Below are 25,497 nucleotides of genomic sequence, written 5' to 3' on the forward strand. Positions count from 1 at the left end.
GGGATCCTAAACAAAATTTGTAAATAACTGGATCAAGTCAATAAGTATATATTGCACCTGCTATGTGCTATAAATACAAAATGTATATGGAGTGTGTGTGGGGGGGGCGGGGGGGGGGGCGGGGAAGGGTAGATGGCAGATGAGAATAATGACAGGAATAAATTATTATTCCTAGTCTAGAGATAATCTGCCTACTTCAGGAGACAGGCTCTTGTACAACTAACCATACACACCAGTGGTAGAAATTCTGAACTTATATCTCTCAGGAATAGAAAAATATAAAAATGCAGTTAGCTTCAGAATTTATTACAGATGAATGAAAAAGCAGGTAGAACCTTAGATTAAGGTTCAGAAGTTCTCTAAGAAATGGGACAGGGAGTCATTGAAACTAAAATAGACCAAAATTTTCATCTGCTTTGATTTAAAGAGAGAGTGAGGAAAATTATCAAAATCCTACAAGCCTGCTTAAATTAATGGATTTTGTACAAACTGACACAGAATCCCAAAGGCTAATAAGGAAGACTTTTACAGATGCCTGGCAATGTTGTCAAGTCTAGACTGGGAGTTTTAACAGCTTTGGTTCTGCTATTAGTACAATCCCCGAGACTGTGAAAATGCTATTTAATAAGGCAAAGGGCTTTGCAGATGTAGTTAGGGTTCCTAATCACTTTGGCCTTAAATTACAGAGATTACCCTGGTTATCCAGATGGGTCCAATGTAAATGTATAAGCCTTTCAAAGCAGAAGAGGAAGGCAGAAGAGTCAGTGAAAGAAATTCAAAGCATACAAAGGATTGGGTGAGCCATTGAAGGTTTGAAGGTGGAAGAGCCAAGTGTCAAGGCAACAGAAAGGGACTGGATTCCGCCAAGAAAAGGCATGAGCTTGAAAGCAGATTCTTCCCAAAAGCTGACACCTTGATTTTGAAATTGCCAGACTCTAGTCGATTATGCCATGACTCACTTCTCACTCTGACCTACAGAACTGGGAGGGGATAAATGGGTGAGGTTTAAGCTTGTGGTAATTTGTTATGCAACAATAAAAACTAAACACATAAATGGAAGGACTACCAAGGCATATTGTTAAGGGAAAAAATGTCAGAGAGCAACATGAAAAAACAAATGTATGTAAGTATATTGCATTCATATATATATATATATATATATATATATATATATATATATATATATATATATATATATATATTGTGCCAAGAGGCCACAGCCGTCATTCCTGCTTTGTGATCATGGACTTGTGTGTGACCTTCCTATCTAACATATGGCAAATAGGTTTGAAAACATTTAAAAATACTCTGGTTAATGCTGTAAATTAACAGAATTGATTTCCTAACATGTAAAAAAGGAGGGAAAACAAGGGGGTGGGGAACAATAGGAAAAAGGCATGAGCACACAAAATAACTGCTACACATTAAAAAACACAAGCAAACAAACTAAAACACTTGTGAGTGAATCAATCTCTGAAAGGTCTGAAAACAGATGACATTCAAGTTTATCCTGTGTCTAGGTGTTTGGGGTTGATTAGATTAAATACATTATGTTGGGAAACTAATGCATCAAACCCTTATTATAGAGAGTAGGTTGGTCTGCGTGTAACAGGCAGAGCTCTGAGAATGACCCCTCCATGAAATTTGCCTTCATATTAAATGCTTTGCCCCTTTGGGAGTGGATAGTATCTATGAAGACAATGAAGTAACATTCCAATGACTACATTAAATGACAAAAAGGAGATTATTCAGGTAGGCTTAATCCAGTAACATGTGCCCTTGAAAAGCAGAGAGTTTTCTTGGGCTGGCAGCAGAAAAAGAAGTCAGGAATTGGAAGCACTTTAGCTGACTTCGACATGGAGGAAGGCACGTGCCAAGGAATGCAGACAGCCTTCTGGAGCTGAGAGCAGCCCCTGCTGACAAGCAGTGAGGAAACAGGGGCCGCGGTCATGCAACCGCATGGAAATGAATTTGTCCGACAACCTGAATGCATAATGAATTGGATTCTCCAGAGCCCCCATTAGGAGTCCAGCGGAACACCTGGGTTTCCACCTTGCAAGACTCTAAGGGATTAGTGTCCTTATAAGAAGAGGAAGAGGCTCCGTCCGAAATGAGGGTGGAGGTGATGGAGTTGCCCAAGTCTCGTATCAACGCCAGCATGCTAGCCCAGTCCATCGACCGGCCCGTCTGCTTCGTAGGGAGGCTGGAAAAGATTCATCCCACTGAAAAAATGTTTATTCTTTCAGATGGAGAAGGGAAAAGTGCAACCATTGAGTTGATGGAGCCTCTTGAAGAAATCTCTGGAATCGTGGAAGTAGTTGGAAGAGTAACATCCAAGGCAACCATTATGTGCTCATCTTATGTCCAGTTTAAAGAAGATAACCATCCTTTTGATCTTGGACTTTACAATGAAGCTGTGAAAATTATCCATGAGTTCCCTCAGTTTTTTCCTTTGGAGGTTATGCAATATGATTGATCTTAATTGCAAATGAGCTGCATTGAAGACTGTTAAAGGAGATCCCTGATATTTGAGGGATAGATTCTTGCTACTTTTAATATTTAATTTGTTCTCTTTGTAATTTCATTTACCTAACTTTATTAGATATTCCAGTATGCCATTTTTAATGGAACTGGTATATTGACAGTTCTTTCCTACCTCCTCATAAAGAATCACTTATCTGGCATATGGTCAGATCAAAGAGTAACAAAGCAGTTGTCTGACGTTTGTTTTCTGTTTTATTAATAAAAATTTAAATGGTACTTAAAAAAAAAAGAAGAAGAGGAAGAGATCAGAGGTGATGTCTCTCTTATGTGAGGACATAGCAAGAAGGCAGCAGTCTGTAAACCAGAAACAGAGCCCTCACCATACTGATCTGGGACTTTCAGCTTCTAGAACTGTGATGAAGAAATGTTTATTGTTTAAACCACCCAGTCTGTGGTATTCTGTTATAGCAGCCTGAAGAGGTTAGATAGCCATGGATGCTATGTAGCTACAAAGAACTGCCCTGCCCAAATGAAACTAGCATTTCCATTGTCCGCACATAAAACTCTTTGTCTTAGTAAAGTGAGTACACTAGACTTTTGTGAACATTCTTTATTCAGGAGCTACACACTCGAGGTGGGACTGAAAACAGTGACTAGAGCAAGCAAAATGAGTTAACCTTCTGTTTCTAAGAAGGGCACAATGTACACAGGCCACGGCCCAGGCTCATGGCTATTTATTAATTTGACACCTCCATTAAAATATATACTTTTATTAGGCAGGCAAAATATTTTTTAAATGTTTGCAGAATTTTTTACCAAATTATCTAATAATAAAATCAAAATTCCATGTTTGAAGAGTGAAGATAACAGAATATTATTAGAATACTTCCTGAAAGCTCTTTTTCTGACCCAGAAAAAAAAATTCTACCTGACTACTGAGAAAATTGGGCATTTTTTTAAACACTATTTTTGAGTTAGCCATTCCCAAAATAAAAATTCATTTTTTAATGGGTCAAAGACATCATAAGTACTAGGTTCATGTTGCTCCAAATAATAAAATATAGGATTTTATTCCCTCAAGATAGGAAATATGTCAGCTTTGGGGCAGACAACTATTACCAGAAAGCAAGGAAATACATTTCCTGGTCCTACCCCCATCCTCCAATAGATAATTAATGAAAGAACAACATGGAAGTAGTTAACGAGAGTCTAACCTTAGTCACTCCATCATCTTTGGAGAGAGGCAGACATACAAAGGAAGGATCACTGTTCACCTTCTAACCATAATACTTTCATAATTTCCACACAATAGTTCTTTTTTATATAACTGATCTCAGAGAGAGGAAGGGAGAGGGAGAGAGAGGCAGAAACATCAATGAGAGAGAATTATCAATCAGCTGCCTTCTACACACCCTTCACTGGGGATTGATCCCACAACCTGAGCATATACTCTGACCGGGTATCGGACTGTGACCTCCTGGTTCATGGGTTAATGCTCAACCACTGAGCCACACTGGCTGGGCCAATTGTTCTTTCTTAAAAGAGGATCATCGTCAAAGGAATCCTTCCAGCGGAGAGCCCTTCCCTTGTGCTGGATAGGTAGAGGCTGTCACACAAAAACCACATCAGTATAAAACTAGAGCCCATTGTGGGTGGTAAAATTCTTTGCTCAGCTTTTTCTGAATTTTAGCTTTTCAGAACATTGGATGTCAGAGGAACAGAATATACATATCCAATATAATAAAAACCTAATATGCAATTGTCCCTTCAACCGGGAGTTTGACCAGGAGTTTGACCAGGGGGCGGGGCTGGCTGGCCAACCGTTCGTGGTCCCTCCCCCCACTGACCCCACCCACCCACAAGCAGCGGGGGGAAGGGAGGCCCTGCCAGCACCTAGCAGCCGCTAGGGACCCTACTGTGCATGAATTTCATGCACTGGGCCTCTAATATATATATATATATACATATATATATATGCATTTCCTTTCAGAAAGATAATTTAGATGTTAGTTTTCTAGCCTCTTTTTCTTGTTAAATCCTAGCTGGTAGGGCCTCTTCCCAGGCGCTACAGTGTGTGTACATAGTGAACACACTCATCCTGGTCTGGTTGGTCTCTTAAGATGTTTGTCATTTTGGTTGTTGTCATTTTATTCACCATTAGTTCTCAGATAGAGGAGAGGGAAAGGAGAGCATAGAAAGAAAAATGTAGGCGAAAGAAGCAGGAAATGGAGAAAAAGAGGTAATTAGAGGAACTGTGAGACTGGCTGAAGGAGAAGGGACTAAAACTTCAGAGAGCAAGTGGGCAGAGAGGTGAGGAGAAGAGAATATCTTGTTGAGTGTTAATAAAGGTGAGAAAGTTGGATGAGAAGTTCTTATCAATTGTCTAAATCCTCTATCTGCATGTTCCCTGCTCTAGATAATTTTTCATAATCTCTAAGTCTTTGCACATGTACATTCATAAGTACTGGCAGGGAAGTTCCACGTGGGAAGTATGGGTTTAATTAATTAGCGTTTTTCATTTCTAGAATCACAAACCGTGTCTCTTCAGATGCTTTTCATCTTTTGATTGGACATTTTCATATCCTCTTTTATTTTTTCCAAGTAAAATTATTTTTCTTTCACACTAAACATGTTCAGGGGCTGGTGGACATCAGGGGCTGGTGTCGGCTCCACAGCTGTGGAAGCTGGGTCCCTCCAGCTCTCTGTTAGTCCCTAGGGTTGACCAGTATCCTCATGGCCCCACAATGGCTGCTTGAGCTCAGCTATCGCCTCCATGTTCCAGAGCATAAAAGGCATCCCTGGAAGTCCCACAGCACACTTCTACTTACGTTTTGTGATCCAGAACTTAGACACATGACTGCATCTAGCTGCAAGGGAGGCTGGGTAATGGAGGCAGCTGGGACCTCCATCCTAGAGAATAGGTGGGGTTGCTCTTTGGCCTGTCTAAAAAGGGAGACCTGGCTAGAGGTTGCCGATTCACAGCCCAGCACGGGCCTCTACCTCCACCTTACCCCTCCAACTGGGGCTCCCTGAATACAGGACCCTGTTGCCTCACAGACTTCACCGTTAGAATAGTCCTCTCACTTTGAATGAGGTCTGGGTGTCTGCCCTACCTCCCCCTTGTAAGCCCCTATTCAGGGCAGGGGCTGCAGGGGGCCCTGTCTGGGGTGCTGGCCTTAGGATGACCACCCGCTACTCAGATGGGTAGCAGTTCCCAAGGTCAGGGTCCACAGGGGAGCCCTGGGGTCAGTGTGTGTGTCCTGGGAAGTGAATGGGGAATGAGGGTTCCCAGGTCCCTTCCCTTTCTTCCTGGACCCTCTGCCCCAGTCTGGCCTTGGGGTCATCGCCAGGACACCGGGCAGCCTCTGCTCTCTGGCTGGGTCGCTGGTCGCCTGCCCATTTTCTTTGTTAACACGTGTGCCCATCCTCATCTTCCAGGATAACACCAGGGTGTTGCTCAAGTGGCTCTTCACACTCTCCCGACATATGGCAGTGTCGGACGTATTGACTTCACGAGCCTGGGGGTGTAAACGGTGCCCAAATGAGGCCGACTGTAAAGGACCTGAGCGCGTGTCTGTCTGCCAGTCCTGCGGGCCGCCTCACTGGCCTCGCTGCTTTGGGACTTCATGCAGCCATCAGGGTAAAGGTCCTACAGCAAACGTCGCTCTGGGTCTCCTCTTCAGAATCACGTGAACCTCTCTCACTAGGCATGTAGCCCTCAGGACAGGTCCCTGCCTCTCTCAAGCCCCCGTTCTCGCCAGGTGTGCTTCACTATCCGTATCTGTGCCTTTGTACCTTTAGTCTATTATGTTTCCTAAAAATGTGTGGGAGAAAGGGAGTCTTCCTAGGATTCCTTTTCTTTCATATTGGCTGCCTATCAAACAATTTTTATTTCAAAACACAACTCAGATATAACTTCCTTTGGCAAGGTTTTTCTGACATACTAAATATCGTTCACCCTCTCTAATACCTTTGAATCTGCAAAATGTATTAATTGGTTCACATATGTGATCTCAAAGCCATGTGCTCATATATGTCTATCTGCCCTAAAATCTGGTGAACTACTTCATCTCTGTATCCAAGATTCTGGTGCATACCAGAGAATCAGTTAATGGTTGAACTGAGGGTTACAAAACCCTAAAGCAACGAAAGCCATTTAGAATGTAATAATTGACATATTTTTTGTATAGCAATTGGAAACTTCTGACATATGCTCAAGAATTTATTGTGGTTCTTCTGGGAATCAAAAAAAGAGAATGCAACTTAGACAAAATTTCACTTGATTGTAGCCAAAAGGCCGAGAAGTGATAGAATTTGATAAACTTTTGATATCATTACTCTTGCCAATAATGATGTACAGAAACACTTAATGAGAAAGATACCCTTTCCTAAGAATTTAGACCTCCAATTTTTTAAAATTAAGTTATAATTTTCAGCATGTATATCTTCTTTGTTCCAGATTCTTTTTTTTTTCTGATAAAATATCTGTTTGGAATGAGCCACTTGTCTACTTTATTTTGTTTGAATATGAAAATATTACAACATTAACAGAACTGTTTGTTATTGCTTCTCTGATAACTGTGATCTCTCAACTCTTAATGAGAATAAATAAGCAATACTTTCTGTTGGTTAAAGTATCCTTATAATGTTCGAATGCTTTGAGCTTTGCATTACTCTCCGTCTTCCAGAGATCCATGTTCAGATGTGAGTAACAAGAGACAGAATCCTCCCAGAAAGAAATGCAAATACCATAGTAACTGAAAAAGTTAAAACAAAGAACAAAACCCCCACATTTTATATTCTAGTCTCTTATTACTTAATTGAACTCTCAGATTCTTTTTATTGACAATAAGTGGAGCCAAGCAGGAACAATATTCACAATAACAAAGCACAGGTGTCAGAAGCAAGCTTATTGCTAATAACCTTCGACCTCATTGTGCCTTCAAATCACACTTAATCCTGACTTTCCAGTGTGTGGGTGTGCATTTGCTAGTCGGTAAAATTCAGTTTTTAGAAATTTGTGGTACCAGAATCTTTTTATCTATGAGTGTGACCATGTTATGGCTCGATGGAAAGAAAATTACACACATGCTCTGACCACAGAATCATTACTAGTATACACTCAAAAGTTCATTCAAGAACAAGTTCAGTATCTTATTGCTTTAAGTAACAGGATTTACAATTTAAAGTGGCAGAAATATTAAGAAATTTATCATCTTCTGTGAGATATAAAGTAGGAGGAGAATTCCAATCGTGTCTATTTTTTCTCTGCCTTATTTAACACAGTTATGCTTCTCTTCATAATTAGAATACAACCAAAGCAGTTTCTGGCATCAAATGCAGATGCAACAATGCCCGTGAAAAAGGGAAATGGTCTTTCCTCGCCTGGGTCTCCTTTTATTAAGGGGGCAAACTTTTCCCACAACTCATAAGCAGACTGCCCATTAGAACTCATCTGTGAGGACCAGGTCATGTGCCCCTGCCCAGCTGCAAGGAAGGCTGGGGAAAGTCCTGGTATTTTCCATTTTTATAAAGGTAGATTGGTTCTGCCAGCAAGAAATGAGAGGTCAAATGGAAGATGACTTAAATGTATCAAGTAATGTAAAGTTCAATAATGTGTGTGTGTGTGTATTAAACCCATAAATGTTATCAAGCTTAGTGCTCAGTACTAAATATAGATAGTAACTTATTTTAATGTTGCCATACTTGTTTTGATTTCATTTCAGCATGTATATCTTCTTTGTTCCAGAACCATTTCATGCACATTAGTTAAGATTGTGAACATGTTAGAAAACTCTTTAAGTAGAAACAGAAACTTTGAGATTTTTGTTTTCAAATAACTTCCTGTGCCATTTATTAAAGTACTGTCTCTACACTTTAAACTCACCATTCTATAATGTACTTTGTGAAACTGGCACTGGAATTACAAGCCACACTTCCTGTTGGCCCCCTGTTTGGCGCTGCCATGGGAGGGGACCAGGGAGAGAGCAGGAGGCTGGGAGAGCATGGAGAGGCTTGCTCCATCCCATTTGCTTCCTGAATCTGTCTTTCTGCTTGTTCTCCCCGTGCACCCTAGAAACCATTTTTCATGCTGCAGTAGCACATCATTCTGTAGCAGATGTTGATGCCAGTTTTTAGTTATTCCAATGCTCATAGAACCAATCCCAGTGTCCCTCCTCAGCAACATTCGCATGGCTGGCTAGGACACCATTTTCAAAGGTTTGAGCGGCAGCTCCGTGGGCAAATTCCTCTGAGCTCAGAATGAGATACTAGCACCAGACAAGCAGCGAGTCTATAGAGCACTTCCCTTAGTCTGACAGGTTTTAATCATCTCAGCGTCTTCCCCATTTCCCCAGCCCAAGGGGAGACTGCCTCCTGAAGCCCCACAATACCTTATTTCAGTGTCCCCCTTCTCCTTTCCAGGTCTTTAATACCTAGTCATTGATTCTTTATCAATGATCCTCTAATAGGTTAAGTCTGTTCTTTTTTTTCTGAGGGGGTGGTTACAGGTTTTTAAATTTTTCACCAAAAGCAGCCTGTACTATTTCATCCGTTTTCTGCATCCCCGTAATCTTGTTCATTTACCATGTTTCTTCATTGTTCAGATACCATATGGGTTTCCCTAACTTTAAAGGACTAGATGGTTTTGTTTGCAATTCTTCACCCACATCATTACAATTTTTAAAAACAATTCTAACCAAAAATATCTGTGCTGGCATAGCAGACATATTTAATCATTTTCAACCATTTCCTTGTATTTTATTAAATTCAGGGTATACTCTCTGTGTACAAATTCCTCTAGGCTCTTAAGTCCTGGCTTTGAAGTTAAAACACACCCAAGACAAACATAGCTAGGAAAAGAGGGAAGGTGGCAGTGGGGGTGGGAAAAAGAGGGACAGTGATTTTTTTTGGAAATAGAGAAACAGTAGGCTACCAGTGGTGATAAGGAAAGGACTGGCTGTGTGGTAACAGTAGGAGACGTCAGAGGAGATGGAATATTCCCTGGTTATCTTTATAAGTACATGGAAAAGGAGGGCGTAAAGGTGTGCATTGCCCTTTATGACCCACGAGGACACAATGACCCTTCCAGAATGCTTGCATTGGCCTAGACTCGTGGTCGGCAAACTGCAGCTCGCAAGCCACATGCAGCTCTTTGGCCCCTTGAATGTGGCTCTTCCTAAACCTTAGGAGTACCCTAATTAAGTTAATAACAATGTACCTACCTATATAATTTAAGGTTAAAAAATTTGGCTCTCAAAAGAAATTTCAATCGTTGTATTGTTGATATTTAGCTCTGTTGACTAATGAGTTTGCCGACCATTGGCCTAGACACTTTAACTTGGGACCACCTGGAATTCATTTCAGGAAGATAGAACACTCAAGAAGGATTAAGGACCTTTACCTCAAAGACTAACTGAATGAATTAGTTAGGGGGAAATATCTTCCAAATTTACTTCAAAAAGTTTCAAAAATGCTATTTAAAGCTAAAAAGCCAAAGAAGCAAGAACACAGTCAATTAATACTGTGAAATATTTGGGGTAAGAATTGGGATGAAGTAGGAAGGAAGAAAAGGACTGCAAGACTTGTTACCTAAGGGATATAATTATGCCTGCAACATATTTCCCAGGGATATTTCAATCTTTAAGTTTTCAGCTTCTGTGCTTTCAAAAACCGGCCTTAAAAGTGTGTAATCCAGAGGCAATGTGAGACATATCACTGATTACTTTGAGTTCCCAGCTGTCCTATTTTTTATAGCTATCTATAGCTATGTAGTTGACAATAAACTATTTTATAAATGTCAGCCACTTCTCACAAGTTTAAATTGCTTGCTTTCTACCTGTGAAACACTTAGAGAAATGACTTTAAATTTTTCTCTAACTTAACCCTTAGTTGCAGCAATCAGAGAAAATTTGATTTTGTATAAGACTTCTTTCAATGAATGCTCTACTTGAATGTGGTAACTACTTCTTAAACTGGAGCTTGGTGCAGTTTTGTGAGTAGGAAAAATTACAATTTTTGTTTTAAATTTATAAATAACAGTCTATCTTTGCAGACCTGGAATAGATTTCTAGGAACTCTAGTCCCTCTGTTCTATGTAGGACACCCCTCTGGGGCATCCCAGTTGGGGGACCTTTTATTTATTAATTGGTAACTCCAATAGGTGGAAAATGTTGATGCTCAAAGCATCCATTTCTCATTCATTGAATGAGAAGAATGTTCTCCCAGTCAGCTACTCAAGGTATAACTAGATTGAAGCATGCCCATTCGGATAAGCAAGAAGAATCCAGAGCTGATCTGAATGGGTGGAGGAAGCCAGAAAGAACATATTGAAAAAGGTGAGTTTAGAATGGCAGGAAGATAATTAATTGATGGTAAGGGAGCAGAAAATAATCTGATGAATGGAAGCAAATTATTTAACTTTGTTTCATATGAGATGAGTAGAAAAATGATAGTAAGGATGTTTCAGTAAATGTGCCATCCTCTAGAGAGATAAAATATAGGATCATGCCTATTTCTATTTTGAACTGTTTTCATTTATTTGTTCAGTAAATATTTACTGAGCACATTGTTTTTTTGTGTGTGTGTGTTTTAGTACTTAGCTGGAAAGTAGGTATGTATATACAGAATAACAACATTTAATACATCTTTAGATGAATGTACTGACTCTGAAGTGGCCTATTTTCTTTTCCCTCTCTTTTGAACATTGCTATGGCTTCCATACCTACCTCATCAGTCTTTTCCACAACCCTGGTAGGTGGAATGCTATGCCTATTTTACATGACGGAACTGAGCACAGAGGTGTTTAGTGAGGGGCCCAAGCTCGCATCTAGAAACTGAACCATCTCTATTTGACTCCCAAACTACTCTTAACTGACACCCCAGCTGCCGGCCAGAGTTTGGCAAAGTGACAGTGTACCGCTGCCAGCAAGTTTACTTGAACAGATAATCTATAGTATATAGCAATGAAAAATGAAGTTTTAAAATTAGTATTTAATGAAAGCATAAGACTGTCATTATCGAATTCAGAAGTGACAAAGTAACAACAATGCAAAAGAGGATTCTAGACTTCTTTAATTAAAGAACTGGAAGGAAGTAGAAGTGATTTTTTTGTTTGTTTGTTTTTGAAAAGGCATGCCAGTAATAGTCATAGCATGATATGAGGCAAGATTAGGTTTATGGACAATTTGAAGGAAAATTCATCCGAAGCTGGGAAGGTGAAGGTGAGGTGCTAAGGTAATGGAAGAGTTAAAAATCATTCTTTAGTTGGCAAGCTTAGGAAACCAGGGGTGGTAAGTATACTATGACTGATAAAAAAATGGAATGAAGTGATTCTTTTGGGTATGGTGAAAAGGTGAATCTGATATTCAATATTCACATAATCAGGAGCTGCATTGTATATTTAGAGAGTACAATTCTATGGCATCCTCTCCAGCTTTTATCCACCCCCAATTCAAACTTTTTATCTCCCACCAGAGCAAAAGACCAAAACACTTTTATAGGAAGCGATAATTTGGAAAGACTGGGCTATAAAGCCGGTTGAACTTGGTGTTGATAACTCAGTAATGGATTTGGTTAGACCAGAGATCCCCTCTTTCTAGGAGCCCTATGCAAAGACAGTGAAGGCTGTTTTTGCCTTTTGTCATTGGTATAGAAGTTACTTAGGTTCCAGGGTCTTTCTGTCCTTCCTCTCTGCCTTTCCTGCCCCCTCCTTCCCATTTTGGTTGTAGGTGAAATTCACAAGATGTGTGCTTGAGTCACTGCAGCTGATTTCTCAAGATACTGAATAATGATTTTAATTGGAGAACTGACTGAAAAACAGAAAAGATCTTAATTTGGGGTATATTTCATATAGATCTGTCTCTAACTGATCTTGATCAATATCTCCCCTTGAGCCCCATCCTGTTTGTTCAGAGAAGAATTTGTTCTTACTTTATATTCAATAAATGAGTCACCAAAGTGTCTTAGTTAGCATGTATTAGATACCATTTAACATATGGGAAATTTTCCTTACCAGTGGAGTTAGTTTTATCTCAAATATTTCCTTATTAATTCAATCCAAACAAGCTTTTCAAAAATCTATATTTTGTAAATGTGTGTGCATGTTTCCATCATTAACTTATAAAACTTTATTCCACTTTAAAATATTAACTTCTATTTCTCACTTCAACAAAATTGTCAGTATTTTTCCTTCTAATTCACTCATTCTTTGTCTTGAAAGAAAAATCAATAATCTCTATGCTCCAAGGTCTATATTTATCACATTCAACCTTCTTCCCCTTTCCTAACAAACAACAAAAACAATAAAGGAACAAACTCAAGAAACAAAAAATAAATTGAAAAGAGAGAGAGAAAGAAAATAACAACTATAGGCACCAAAGTCTGATGTGATTTCATAATAATAGAATAGAAAATATTTCAACAAACATATGGCATTACATGGATGGGCTGCATCTTTAAGAGTCTGAGTAATCAATAGAAAATATAAATTTATTGAACATATTTTCTCACAAATACTTCACATGGTTTTGCTGTAAATTTTATGGCTTGTCACAGATACATACCTCTTCAGTAAGATTCTAGAAAAGGAAGGAAGATATTACCAGGAGTTGCACTACAGCTGTCACTTCATACTTACAGCAACGGCCTCCAGGATTTGTTTAACAGCATCTGCAGCATCTCGTTCACTGTAATATCCCTTTTCCACAATCCTAAAAAACACACATGCGCTCAGTTGAGTGGATGCTAAAAGAAGTTAGTTATATTACTGTTAAAGAGGATGCATCCAAATAATTACAACAGGCTACCCTAACACCAGGAAAAAAACTTCCATAAATTGGCACTTTAGAAACCTTTGGGTTTATTTAAGAAAATAAAAGATATTCATTTTCTATTAACATTATAAAAATAAAGAGGACAAATTTTTATTTTTATTTTTAAACTTTGTATTGTGAATCATTATAAGCATATACCAAGTTGACAATATGACATCAAACATTTCTGTACTTTCAGGAATGTTTTAAATTTATTTTCTTCCATTACTTTGGTTTTCTTCATTGGGTTGTGCATTTATACACATATAAATGTTTTTCAACTTTTGATTTACATGATTCTTCTATAATTTTCTTAATTTTAGTTTATTTTGCAATATTGAGCTAGAGTTTTAGCCATACCATGGGCACATCCTCCTGGCATGCTTTCACTGCCTAAAGGAAACTTTTTCTGCTTATTTTCTGTGCTCTTATAATCATTTTATATTAGAATTTTAAGTGAGACACCTCTCTCTTGCTGTTTATGTTTAAGCCAAATTGATTTGCTTTTTAAAAATTGTAGTTAACAAACAATATTTTATTAGTTTCAGGTGTACAACATAGTGATTTGACGTTTATATTCCTTACAATGTGATCACCACAAGTCTGGGACCATCTGTCACTGTGCAAAGTTAATACGATGGTATCGACGATTGTCCCCACACTGTACACTACATCCCCATGACTTGTTTTATTTTTTACAACTGGAGGTTTGTGTCTCCTTTCCCCCTTCACCCTTCTGACAGAGAGGTGGGCCAGGCTATTTTTTCTAGCTTCATGGCTTTTGACCTTCTGTGTTTTGTGTTTTGTTTTTGTTTTTTCATGAAGCATTAAAAGTATGATCTCATACTTTCTGAGATCTCCTCTATCTGGAACTTCATTCCCTTGCCTCTACCATCTCTACTCTGATTATTGGAGTTTCTCCCTAGCAGTTTCTCCTAAATATTGGGCTTTTTCTTAAGTGGTGTCAGTTATTAATTTCAGGAGTTCACAGGACCTTTGAATGCATTAGTCACTTCAGACCTTATGTGGATCCAGTCTTTACACTTCTCAGAAATTCGAATGGCAAAATGGATTTCAGCTGCTTTCCTTGTATTGGCCCATCCTGCTTCCCAATAATTTGGAGATTTTAGAAATTTGAGGGTTCTGCCACTCTTAGGTCACATGACCTCTTGTTAACCTTGGCTTCCTCTGACGTAGATGCTAAAACCAAGGGGCTCTTGGGCTTGTCATTTTTTCCTCACTCACTTGTACGTTAGGCTTCATGGGGATACCTCGTCACCAGGTTTGGTTATGTTGTCTGTGAGTTTTTGTTTTTTCTGTCCTAGTGTCTCTGTCTATTCTTAAATTACTTTTTATCTTACCAAAATTTCAAGAGAAAACACATTTTGGAGATGGCATTGTAGATTAGCAACTTGCATAAGATGTTATTAGCTAATAAAAAGTTAGTAGTAAAGACATGAAAAAGATCAACTCAAAACATAAAGAGACAAAACAACCAATTTTCATAATTTTGGACTGAAATTTGTTTTAGATCATTGATTCCTCAAATAGTATAGTTATTTTTCAGAAACTATCTTCCTTTTTGAAAAAGAAATTAGCAAGAAGTTGTGGAGAAACTAAGATGGCGTCATAAACACCGGGAAATCGCTGCCTCCCACAACAACTTCAAAAAAAACAACATAAAGACAAAATGAAGAACCAAGATGGCGGCCATATAGGCAGACGTGTCCCAGGTCGTGTCCCGGAGCAAATGGAGCGAGCAGCTGTAGCTAGTAACACTCACACCGAATTGGCGAAATTGCTCAGCTGGTGAGAGGGTTTACAGCCGGGAAGAGCAGAACTCCCCTGGTAAGGTAAAAAAAACCAGGGATTTGGGCAGGAAAGTTTGCCAGACCTCTGAGCCCAGAGAGTCGGAGGGAGACCGCGTGGCAGACAGCCGAGTCCCCTGGGACAGGCACAGCCCCTGACGGGGGGAAAGGAGAACCGCGGGATTCCTGGCACCGCCAGGGAAATTGAGAGCTGGGTTCTGTGATCACGGAGGACTGAGCCTAAAGGGGGCAGCCTGAAGAGCTGACCTGACCATACAGTCCCGGTAAGAGAAGAAGCTTACAGAAACCAAGCCTTCCCCGTTTCCGCGGCCGGCCGGTGTTTGTTTGTTTGTTTGTTTTCACTGAATCCTGTTCATGGGACATCTCGGATACAGACACTCACCTGTGCTGAAGAGAGGGAGAGTGTGCTGAGGAGTGGAATCTGGGGAGAGACTGGGGAAAGAGGGGGAGCCGGGAGAGGTGGTAGTGAATTGAGTGCTGAGACACCCCAGAGCCAGGGGCTGGGGCAGCCACCCGCTCGTGAGAGGGAGTCTCCTCCCCCCAGCCCCCAGGCAAGGAGCACAGCCACACCCAGATTCCACCCGGTACGAGATCAAGGATTAAGATAACCTGATCAGTCCCTGGGAGTTAACAGGGTCTGGCCTATAGGGGGATTTTCAATCCCAGCAACAACATAGCGCCGGTAACTAACTACTACGCAGTCAGCTCTGGGCAGTGAACTTCCACTGGACAGAGAGGCCCTATAGCCTCAGAGGCCAACCCCAGAACACTGCCACCCAGATGCTGAACCAATAACTGACTCTTTGCTAAAAACAAAATAAGGCAGTCTGGGAAATAAATGCGGCATGCTTTAAAATAAGGACTGTGGTTTACAACACAGAGGAACATTATATCGCAGGGAAACTCAACACTCTCCTGAATACCTGGAAGGTCTAAGGCGAGCCACACTGAAGAATAGAAGAAACGAAGGACCTTCACTACTGCAATTTTTTTTTCTTTTTTCACTTTTAAACTAAGAAACCAATTTTTTTTTTCATTCATTTTTTTTCTGTTCTTTTTTTTTTCTTTTTTTCTTTCTTTTCTTCTTTTTCCATCACCTGATTTTACCCTTTTAATTACTACCTTCTTATTTTTAACCAATATTATTACTGCTACCATTTTACCATTTTTTAAAGTGCCATTTTATTTTTTTCTTTATTTTATTTTGGGATTAGTGTTCACCATTCTATTTTCATCGTTATATTATTGGTTGTTTCTAGTTTGCATTCATATCCAGGGATCTGTTGCTGGAATTTGTTGGGATTAATGGCTGTTCTATAGGAGTATTCTCCTCATATAAAAAGTCTCTTCCCTCTTCCACTTCATTCTCTCTTTTCGCTCTTTTTTTTTTTTTTTCTTTTTTTCGTTTCTCGCTTTTATTTTCCCCCTTCCTTTTTCCCAATTTCATTTTTGCACTCCCTTTTTTTTTGGTCCCTACTTTTCTTTTCCTTTTTCTCTTTTATCTTTTTCTCTTCCTTCTTCCTTATCCCCTAATTCTCTTAATTCAGGTGGTCACCTTTAATTGGGGTTATTAATATCATGAATATATTTGTGTATAGTGCCTGGTACGTGGTGCCTTGTTGTGTTGTATTTTGTGCCTTTAAATCAACGCAGCAGATCCAAGCAACAGCAACCTCCTGAGCACCTCATCCTCTGCTGAGGAACAGCAGCTATACGTGAAACCTCGCCCCACCAGCCGGAAGAGCCACCACAGCTGTGAACAGCACCCACCAGAGGAGCTGCTGACAACTGAAGAGCAGCTGCTACCGCAACCGCCCGAAGAGCAACCACAGACCAAGGAGTCACTGCCACCAAGGGAGCAACCACTGAACAACTCAACGTCTAGATATGTCAGTGAGATCAAACATGGGTAGACAAAGAAACCCCCAAAGGAAAGAGAAGGAGGACTCTCCAGAAAAGCAGCTAAGTAATACAGAGGCATGCAACATGACAGATAAAGAATTCAGAATAAGGATCCTAGAGTGCATAAACCGGATGGAGGAAAAAATCGACAACCTCTGCAAGAAGCAAGAAGAAACAGATGAAAAAATCGATAACATATGGAAGAAGCTAGAAGAAACAGATGAAAAAATCGATAACATATGGAAGAAGCTAGAAGAAACAGATGAAAAAATCAACAACCTAAGTAAGACCCAAGAAGAAATGAAGAGTGATATAGCTGCAATGAAAAACTCCATTGAAAGTATCAACAGTAGACTAGGAGAAGCGGAGGACCGAATAAGTGAATTAGAAGACAAGGAAGCAAAACACACCCAAAATGTACTGCAATTGGAGAAAAAAATTAAAAGACAGGAGGAGAGCCTAAGGGAGCTTTGGGACAACATGAAACGAAACAACATACGAATAATAGGAGTACCAGAACAACAGAAGGATGAACAAGGATTAGAAAACCTACTCGAAGAAATAATATCAGAAAACTTTCCTGAGGTGGGGAAGAAAAAAGTCACACAAGCCCAGAGAGTCCCAAACAAGGTGAACCCGAAAAGACCCACACCAAGACACATCATAATCACCATGGCAAATGTTCAGGACAAAGAGAGAATCTTACAGGCTGCAAGAGAGAGACGGAAAGTTACATACAAGGGATCTCCCATTAGATTGTCAAATGACTTCTCAACAGAAACACATCAGGCCAGAAAAGAATGGACTGAAATTTACAAAGTGATGCAAAGCAAAGGACTGAATCCAAGAATACTCTATCCAGCAAGGCTATCATTCAAACTTGAAGGGGAAATAAGAAGCTTCACAGACAAAAAAAGACTAAGGGAGTTTGTCACCACCAAGCCAGCAATGCAAGGAATGCTAAAGGGACTGGTATAAAAAGAAGAAATAAAAAGCTCAGAAAGAAAACAGCCACACAAAAAAAGAAATGGCTACAAACAAGTACCTTTCAATAATAACTTTAAACGTAAACGGACTAAATGCTCCAACCAAAAGACATCGAGTGGCTGAATGGATAAAAAAACATGACCCATACATCTGCTGTCTACAAGAAACCCACCTCATTAGAAGGGACTCACACAGACTGAAAGTGAAAGGATGGAAAAATATCTTTCAGGCAAATGGAAAGGAAAAGAAAGCTGGGGTAGCAATACTTATATCGGACAAAATAGACCTCAAAGTGAAGGCCTTAACAAGAGATAAGGAAGGCCACTTCATAATACTAAAGGGATCAATACAACAAGAAGATATAACCCTGGTAAACATATACGCACCCAATGTAGGAGCACCCAAATTCATAAAAAAACTCCTGGAAAATATCAAAGGAGAGATCGACAACAATACAATCATAGTAGGGGACTTTAATACACCATTGACAGCACTGGATAAGTCCTATAGACAAACAATCAGCAAAGATACAGCAATCCTAAATGACTCACTAGATCAGATGGACTTAATAGACATCTTCAGAACACTTCACCCCAAAGCCAGAGAATATACGTTCTTCTCAGGTGCTCATGGGACATATTCAAAAATAGACCACATATTGGGTCACAAGCAAAATATCCCCAAATTCAAGAAGATTGAAATCATAAAAAGCATCTTCGCAGACCACGATGGCATAATATTAGAAATAAACTACAATAAAAACAACCCAAAATACTCAAACACCTGGAAGCTGAATAGCATGCTATTAAATATTGATTGGGTTACCAATGAGATCAAAGAAGAAATTAAAAACATCCTGGAAACTAATGACAATGAAAACACAACAATCCAAAACCTATGGGACACATTGAAAGCAGTCCTGAGAGGGAAGTTTATAGCTCTACAGGCCTATCTCAAAAAACAAGAAAAAATGGTAGTAAATCATCTAACTCTACAACTCAAAGAATTAGAAAGAGAGCAACAAGAAAACCCCAGAGTGAGCAGAAGGAAGGAGATAATAAAGATTAGAGCAGAAATAAATGACATAGAGACCAAAAAAACAATACAGAAAATCAATGAAACCAAGAGCTGGTTCTTTGAAAGGATAAACAAGATTGATAAACCTCTAGCCAGACTCACCAAGAAGCAGAGAGAGAGGACCCAAATAAATAAAATCAGAAACGATAGAGGCGAAATAACAACAGACCCCACAGAAATACAAATGATTGTTAAAAAATACTATGGACAGCTTTACTCCAACAAACTAGACAACCTGGAGGAAATGGACAAATTCCTAGAAAAATACAGCATTCCAAAACTCAATCAGGAAGAATCTAAAAATCTCAACAGGCCAATAACTATGGAAGAAATTGAAGCAGTCATCAAAAAGCTTCCATCAAACAAAAGCCCAGGACCAGACGGCTTCACAGGGGAGTTTTACCAAACATTCAAGGAAGAACTAAAACCTATCCTCCTCAGACTACTACAAGAAATTCAAGAGGAAGGAACACTTCCAAGCTCATTCTACGAAGCCAGCATCACCCTAATACCAAAACCAGGTAAAGACAACACAATGAAAGAGAATTACAGGCCAATATCCCTCATGAACATAGATGCCAAAATCCTCAACAAAATCTTAGCAAATCGGATCCAGCAGTACATCAGAAAGATCATACACCATGACCAAGTAGGATTTATCCCAGGGATGCAAGGATGGTACAATATCCGCAAATCAATAAACGTGATACATCACATAAACAAATTGAAAGAAAAAAACCACATGGTCATATCAATTGATGCAGAAAAAGCATTTGACAAAATTCAACACCCATTTTTGATAAAAACTCTCAGCAAGGTGGGAGTAGAAGGATCATGCCTCAACATAATAAAAGCCATATATGATAGGCCCACAGCCAACATCATACTCAACGGACAAAAACTAACACCATTTCCCCTAAGAACAGGAACAAGACAGGGATGCCCCCTCTCACCACTCCTGTTCAACATAGTACTGGAAGTGTTAGCCATTGCAATTCGGCAAGAAGAAGAAATAAAAGGCATCCAAATTGGAAAAGAGGAAGTAAAACTGTCCTTATTTGCAGACGACATGATATTATACATACAAAACCCTAGAGATTCCATCAAAAAGCTACTAGACTTAATACATGAATTTGGCAATGTAGCAGGATACAAAATTAACCCCAAGAAATCTGAGGCATTTCTATACACCAATAGTGAACTTTCAGAAAGAGAGATTATAAAAACAATCCCGTTTACCATTGCACCGAAAAAACTAAGCTACCTAGGAATAAACTTAACTAAAGAGGTAAAAGACCTCTACTCAGAAAACTACAGGACGTTGAAAAAAGACATAGAGGAAGACATAAACAGATGGAAGAACATACCGTGTTCATGGATTGGTAGAATCAACATCATTAAAATGTCCATACTACCCAAAGCAATCTATAAATTCAACGCACTTCCCATTAAAGTACCAACAGCATACTTCAGAGATCTAGAACGAACTTTCCAAAAATTCATCTGGAATAAAAAAAGACCCCGAATAGCTGCAGCAATCCTGAAAAAGAACAAAGTAGGTGGGATCTCAATACCAGATATCAAGTTGTATTACAAAGCCACTGTTCTCAAAACTGCCTGGTACTGGCACAAGAATAGGCATATAGATCAATGGAATAGAATAGAGAGCCCAGAAATCGGCCCGAACCAATATGCTCAATTAATATTCGACAAAGGAGGCAAGAACATACAATGGAGCCAAGATAGTCTCTTCAATAAATGGTGTTGGGAAAATTGGACAGATATATGCAAGAAAATGAAACTAGACCACCAACTTACACCATACACAAAAATAAACTCAAAATGGATAAAGGACTTAAATGTACGACAGGAAACCATAAAAATTCTAGAAGAATCCAAAGGCAAGAAAATCTCAGACATATGCCGAAGCAATTTCTTCACTGATACAGCTCCTAGGGCACTTGAAACTAAAGAAAAAATGAACAAATGGGACTACATCAAAATAAAAAGCTTCTGCACAGCAAAAGAAACCATCAACAAAACAACGAGAAAACCCACTGTGTGGGAAAACATATTTGCCAATGACATATCTGATAAGGGCCTAATCTCCAAAATTTATAGGGAACTCATACAACTTAACAAAAGGAAGATAAACAATCCAATCAAAAAATGGGCAAAGGACCTAAATAGACACCTTTCAAAAGAGGACATTCAGAAAGCCAAGAGACATATGAAAACATGCTCAAAGTCACTAATCATCCGAGAGATGCAAATCAAAACAGCAATGAGGTACCATCTCACACCTGTCAGACTGGCTATCATCAACAAATCAACAAACGACAAGTGCTGGAGAGGATGTGGAGAAAAAGGAACACTTGTGCACTGCTGGTGGGAATGCAGACTGGTGCAGCCACTATGGAAGACAGTATGGAGTTTCCTTAAAAAACTGAAAATGGAACTCCCATTTGACCCTGTGATCCCACTTCTAGGAATATATCCCAAGAAACCAGAAACACCAATCAGAAAGGATATATGCACCCCTATGTTCATAGCAGCACAATTCACCATAGCTAAGATCTGGAAACAGCCTAAGTGCCCATCAGTAGATGAATGGATTAGAAAACTGTGGTACATCTACACGATGGAATACTATGCTGCTGTAAAAAGGAAGGAACTCTTACCATTTGCAACGTCATGGATGGAACTGGAGAGCATTATGCTAAGTGAAATAAGCCAGTCAATAAAGGAAAAATACCACATGATCTCACTCATTCATGGACAATAGAGACCATTATAAACTTTTGAACAATAATAGATACAGAGGCAGAGCTGCCTCAAACAGATTGTCAAACTGCAGTGGGAAGGCCAGGGAGGGTTGGGGGGCAGGAGGTAGGGGGGTAAGAGATCAACTAAAGGACTTTTATGCATGCATATAAGCATAACCAATGGACATAAGACACAGGGTGATAGGGGAGGCTAGGGGACTGTCTAGGGCGGGGGGATAAAATGGATACATATGTAATACCCTTTGTAATACTTTAAGCAATAAAAAAAAAAAAAAAAAAGACAAAATGAAGAGCATCCAGAACTACAGGAAAGCTGGCTGAGTGGAAATTCCACAACTAGAAGGAAAGAAAACCACACTGAGAGCCAGAGGAGCTGCAGAAGTAAAGTGCAGAGATACGGAGGCTCGCACGCACGGAAAGGGGCTGGTACCTGAGGACGCAGCTGTCTTTTTAAATCGAGAGGGAGTCACAAGCTCCTGACTGCTCTGAACTCCAGTTCCGGGAACCCAGGACTCATACGGGGAGAAACTGGACTGTCTGGCAGCGGGCAGAACTCGGAATTTGAGGTCGGCTTTCCCTCAGAGGTGCTTGCAGCAATTACCGGGACACTGAGATGCGCGGCCCCTTAGGGCAGGGCTAAGGATCCGCCATAGCTGCTTGCTCCGTCCTTTGATTCCCTGAGACCCCGCCCCACCCAGGCTGCGTCCTTTGATTCCCTGAGACACCGCCCCACCCAGGCTGCGGCAGAGGCTTTTGCATATGAATGCCCCGGCCCTTTGCAACCTGAAAATTACCTAACAAACTGCAGCGGGGCCACAGACCCAGAACTTCCAAGAGAAGGCCCAAGGCCCCACAGCAGGTTGCATTGCTTCACAGCTGGGCCTCATCAGGGTACCTCCAAACTCCAAAAAAGGAAGGGGAATCTGCAGTTCTCTTCGTAGCTCCTGCTGTGTAACCTCAGGCAGAGGCTAAATTAGCACCTCCTTAGATCCAAGAGCCAGTGTACCCAGTGGTCAGAGGGGGACCATCCAGATTACAACTCCTCAGATCCATAAGGGACACACTCAGGGTGCAGACTCAGTGAGCACCAAATCTCCACTGAAGCAAGTCTTGCCCCAGAAGGGTGTCTTCAGCACAGAAGTTCTCCCACTGCAGACACAGCTGATTCTCACTGCCAATTGGCCTGGAGGTCAATTCCTCCCAGTGATCCTACAACAATCAAGGCATAACTACAATAAGACTGTGAACACAGCCCACAAGGGGGTGCACCAAGAGTGTCCACCTCAGGTAACTGGGGAGGCTGAGCCACTGAGCCCTACAGGACACCTAGCACACAAAACCACTCTACCAACACAGGGAAGCATAAAAAATGCGGACGCAAAGAAACAGGTCACAAATGACAGAAATGGAGGAAAGCAAACGACTGGATATAGAGTTCAAGGCCACGTTTATAAGGTTTTTCAAGAATTTTATGGAAACCGCCGATAAATTTAGTGAGGCCCTCGATAAATCTAGTGAGATTCTCGAGGATATGAAAAAGGACCAACTAGAAATTAAGCATACACTGACTGAAATAAGAATAATATACAGAGATCCAACAGCAAACAAGAGGATCCCAAGAATCAAGTCAAAGATTTGAAATACGAAGAAATAAAAAAGACCCAACCGAAAAAGAAAAAAGAAAAAAGATTCCAAAAATATGAAGATAGTGTAAGGAGCCTCTGGGACAACTTCAAACGTACCAACATCAGAATTATAGGGGTACCAGAAGAAGAGAGAGGGCAAGATATTGAAAACCTATTTGAAGAAATAATGACAGAAAACTTCCCCTACCTGGTGAAAGAAATAGACTTATAAGTCCAGGAAGCACAGAGAACCCCAAACAAAAGGAACCCAAAGAGGACCACACCAAGACACATCATAAGAAGTTGTAAGTTCTCGAAATAGCTGGTGTTAAAAGTTGAATTTAAAATCTATAAAATGTTTTCACAATAGGGGATTAAGGGTGAGAAATGCAGAACCCAACATGATGACAAAAATTAAAGATTTCCCAATGATCATAATTGTCAAGATTCAGAAAAACTATATTGATACAGAAAATCCAATTATTTTATTTTCTCCATTCAATTATTTAGAATATTGTCAAGAAACACAAACTCATCTTTTCAAAGGAGAGAAGATAGAATATTTTTCTCCCTTTTTTGTTTCTTAGATAACTGCTATGCAACAGGATCAAATAAAATGTGAAAATACATTATAATATTTGGGGGACTATTATTAATTGGTTCTTGAGAATCAATTTTCATCTGATATTTCCTTCCAAGAATACACGTTTTTCTTGAATTCATGTTTGAGTTCATAGTCTACCTACTAAAAATGTAATTGAAATAATTTCTTGAACTATACTTTCTGAACATTTTAAAATTAAGTACAAGAGAAGGAGAAAAGGACTGTTGCATCAGAGGAAGTTGAAAACTTTGGCTACCATTATATTAACCACTGCATTTTGCTCTAAATATGGATTTTGTGGGACAACCACCACCCAACACAAATGTAATTAGTGTCCCTTCTGTGTACTGCACCTGCAAGCCTCAGATGAGACCTCACATAGTGGAGAACTTATTAACAAAAACATTATTATAGATGCAATTCATGCTATATTACGGTTTGTATGGATGAAGGGTTTATTAATTCTGTTGTCAAAAATGTCTCTAGAGTAACATGTGGGGCAGGAGCACAAAATGCAGGCACCTTCCCTGCCTCATCTCAGTGTGAATTCTGCACACCATAGCTTGGCCCTACCATCAGAATGCGACTGTTTCTCTTCCAGGCTCCTTCTCCTAAAAGGAACTTTGTTCCCAAGTTGATTTTTCTTCAGAGTGTCACAGAGTTAGGTTCCTGGAACTCAGATATTCAATTTTAAATATTTTATAAGTTGCGCTACCACCAAGGCCTTCCATGACTGACTAGGAAAATCAATAGCATGAACTTTTCAAGTTGCAAATGCAGGTTTATCACTCAGAACGAAGATGATAAGTGAAGATACTAGTGACCAAGCAAAGGAAAATGGAGTTCTGCAATCTTTATCTTTCCATTTAGGTAGCATGACTACAGTAGATGTTTTGAGCCAGTGCCTTCTACAGGTATGGTGGCAAACTTCTTAGTTTCTCACTAGATTGTTGCTTTGATCACCCAGAGAGCCTAGCTCCAAGACTTACTCATAGAAGGTAATCAATAAATGTTCATGGAGTCAATATTAATTACCAAGTAAATGATGCCAGAAAAATTTCAGACTGTGGACATTTGGACAACTTCTTTGCCTATGTTCCTTATCATAGGGAACAAAAGCACTGAACTGGGAAGTACACGGGCCATGGATTCAGGGGAGAACAATCATATAGATGCTTCCCAAACCCATAGGTGGAAGGGTTATACTGGCCTTAGGAGGAAAGTCAGAGTCACATAGTTTCTAGATATCACTGTAATACATAAACCTTTTTAGAATCGTATTTTGAGCAAAATCAAAATGATTCAAATTCATTAAAATAGAGTAATTTTGTTCCATGAAGTAACACAAATTCCTACCTAAAATTTAGCTGGAAAAATTTTTTTTTAGTTTCC

General features: G+C 39.7%; 2 protein-coding genes across 3 annotated transcripts in view; one reads left to right on the forward strand and one right to left on the reverse strand.

Moving 5' to 3' along the window:
- CAMK4 (calcium/calmodulin dependent protein kinase IV) overlaps nucleotides 1-25,497 on the reverse strand; it is a 160,906-nt gene that overhangs the window by 36,838 nt on the left and 98,571 nt on the right. For both annotated transcript variants that reach the window (XM_059693925.1, XM_059693924.1), the window contains one exon: nucleotides 13,121-13,193. In XM_059693925.1, coding sequence (XP_059549908.1) covers nucleotides 13,121-13,193 — 73 coding nt within the window. The remainder of the gene's footprint in view (nucleotides 1-13,120; nucleotides 13,194-25,497) is intronic.
- LOC132232403 (replication protein A 14 kDa subunit-like) lies at nucleotides 2,106-2,760 on the forward strand. The gene has a single exon (XM_059691852.1). The coding sequence runs from the start codon at nucleotides 2,111-2,113 to the stop codon at nucleotides 2,474-2,476; it is 366 nt and encodes a 121-aa protein (XP_059547835.1). The 5' UTR covers nucleotides 2,106-2,110; the 3' UTR covers nucleotides 2,477-2,760.

The sequence above is a fragment of the Myotis daubentonii genome, chromosome 4 (genome assembly GCF_963259705.1).
Source record: "Myotis daubentonii chromosome 4, mMyoDau2.1, whole genome shotgun sequence".
Lineage (NCBI taxonomy): Eukaryota > Metazoa > Chordata > Mammalia > Chiroptera > Vespertilionidae > Myotis > Myotis daubentonii.

Coding starts and splice junctions, on each gene's coding strand:
- LOC132232403 (XM_059691852.1), top strand. CDS start 2,111: ATGAGGGTGGAGGTGATGGAGTTGCCCAAGTCTCGTATCAACGCCAGC.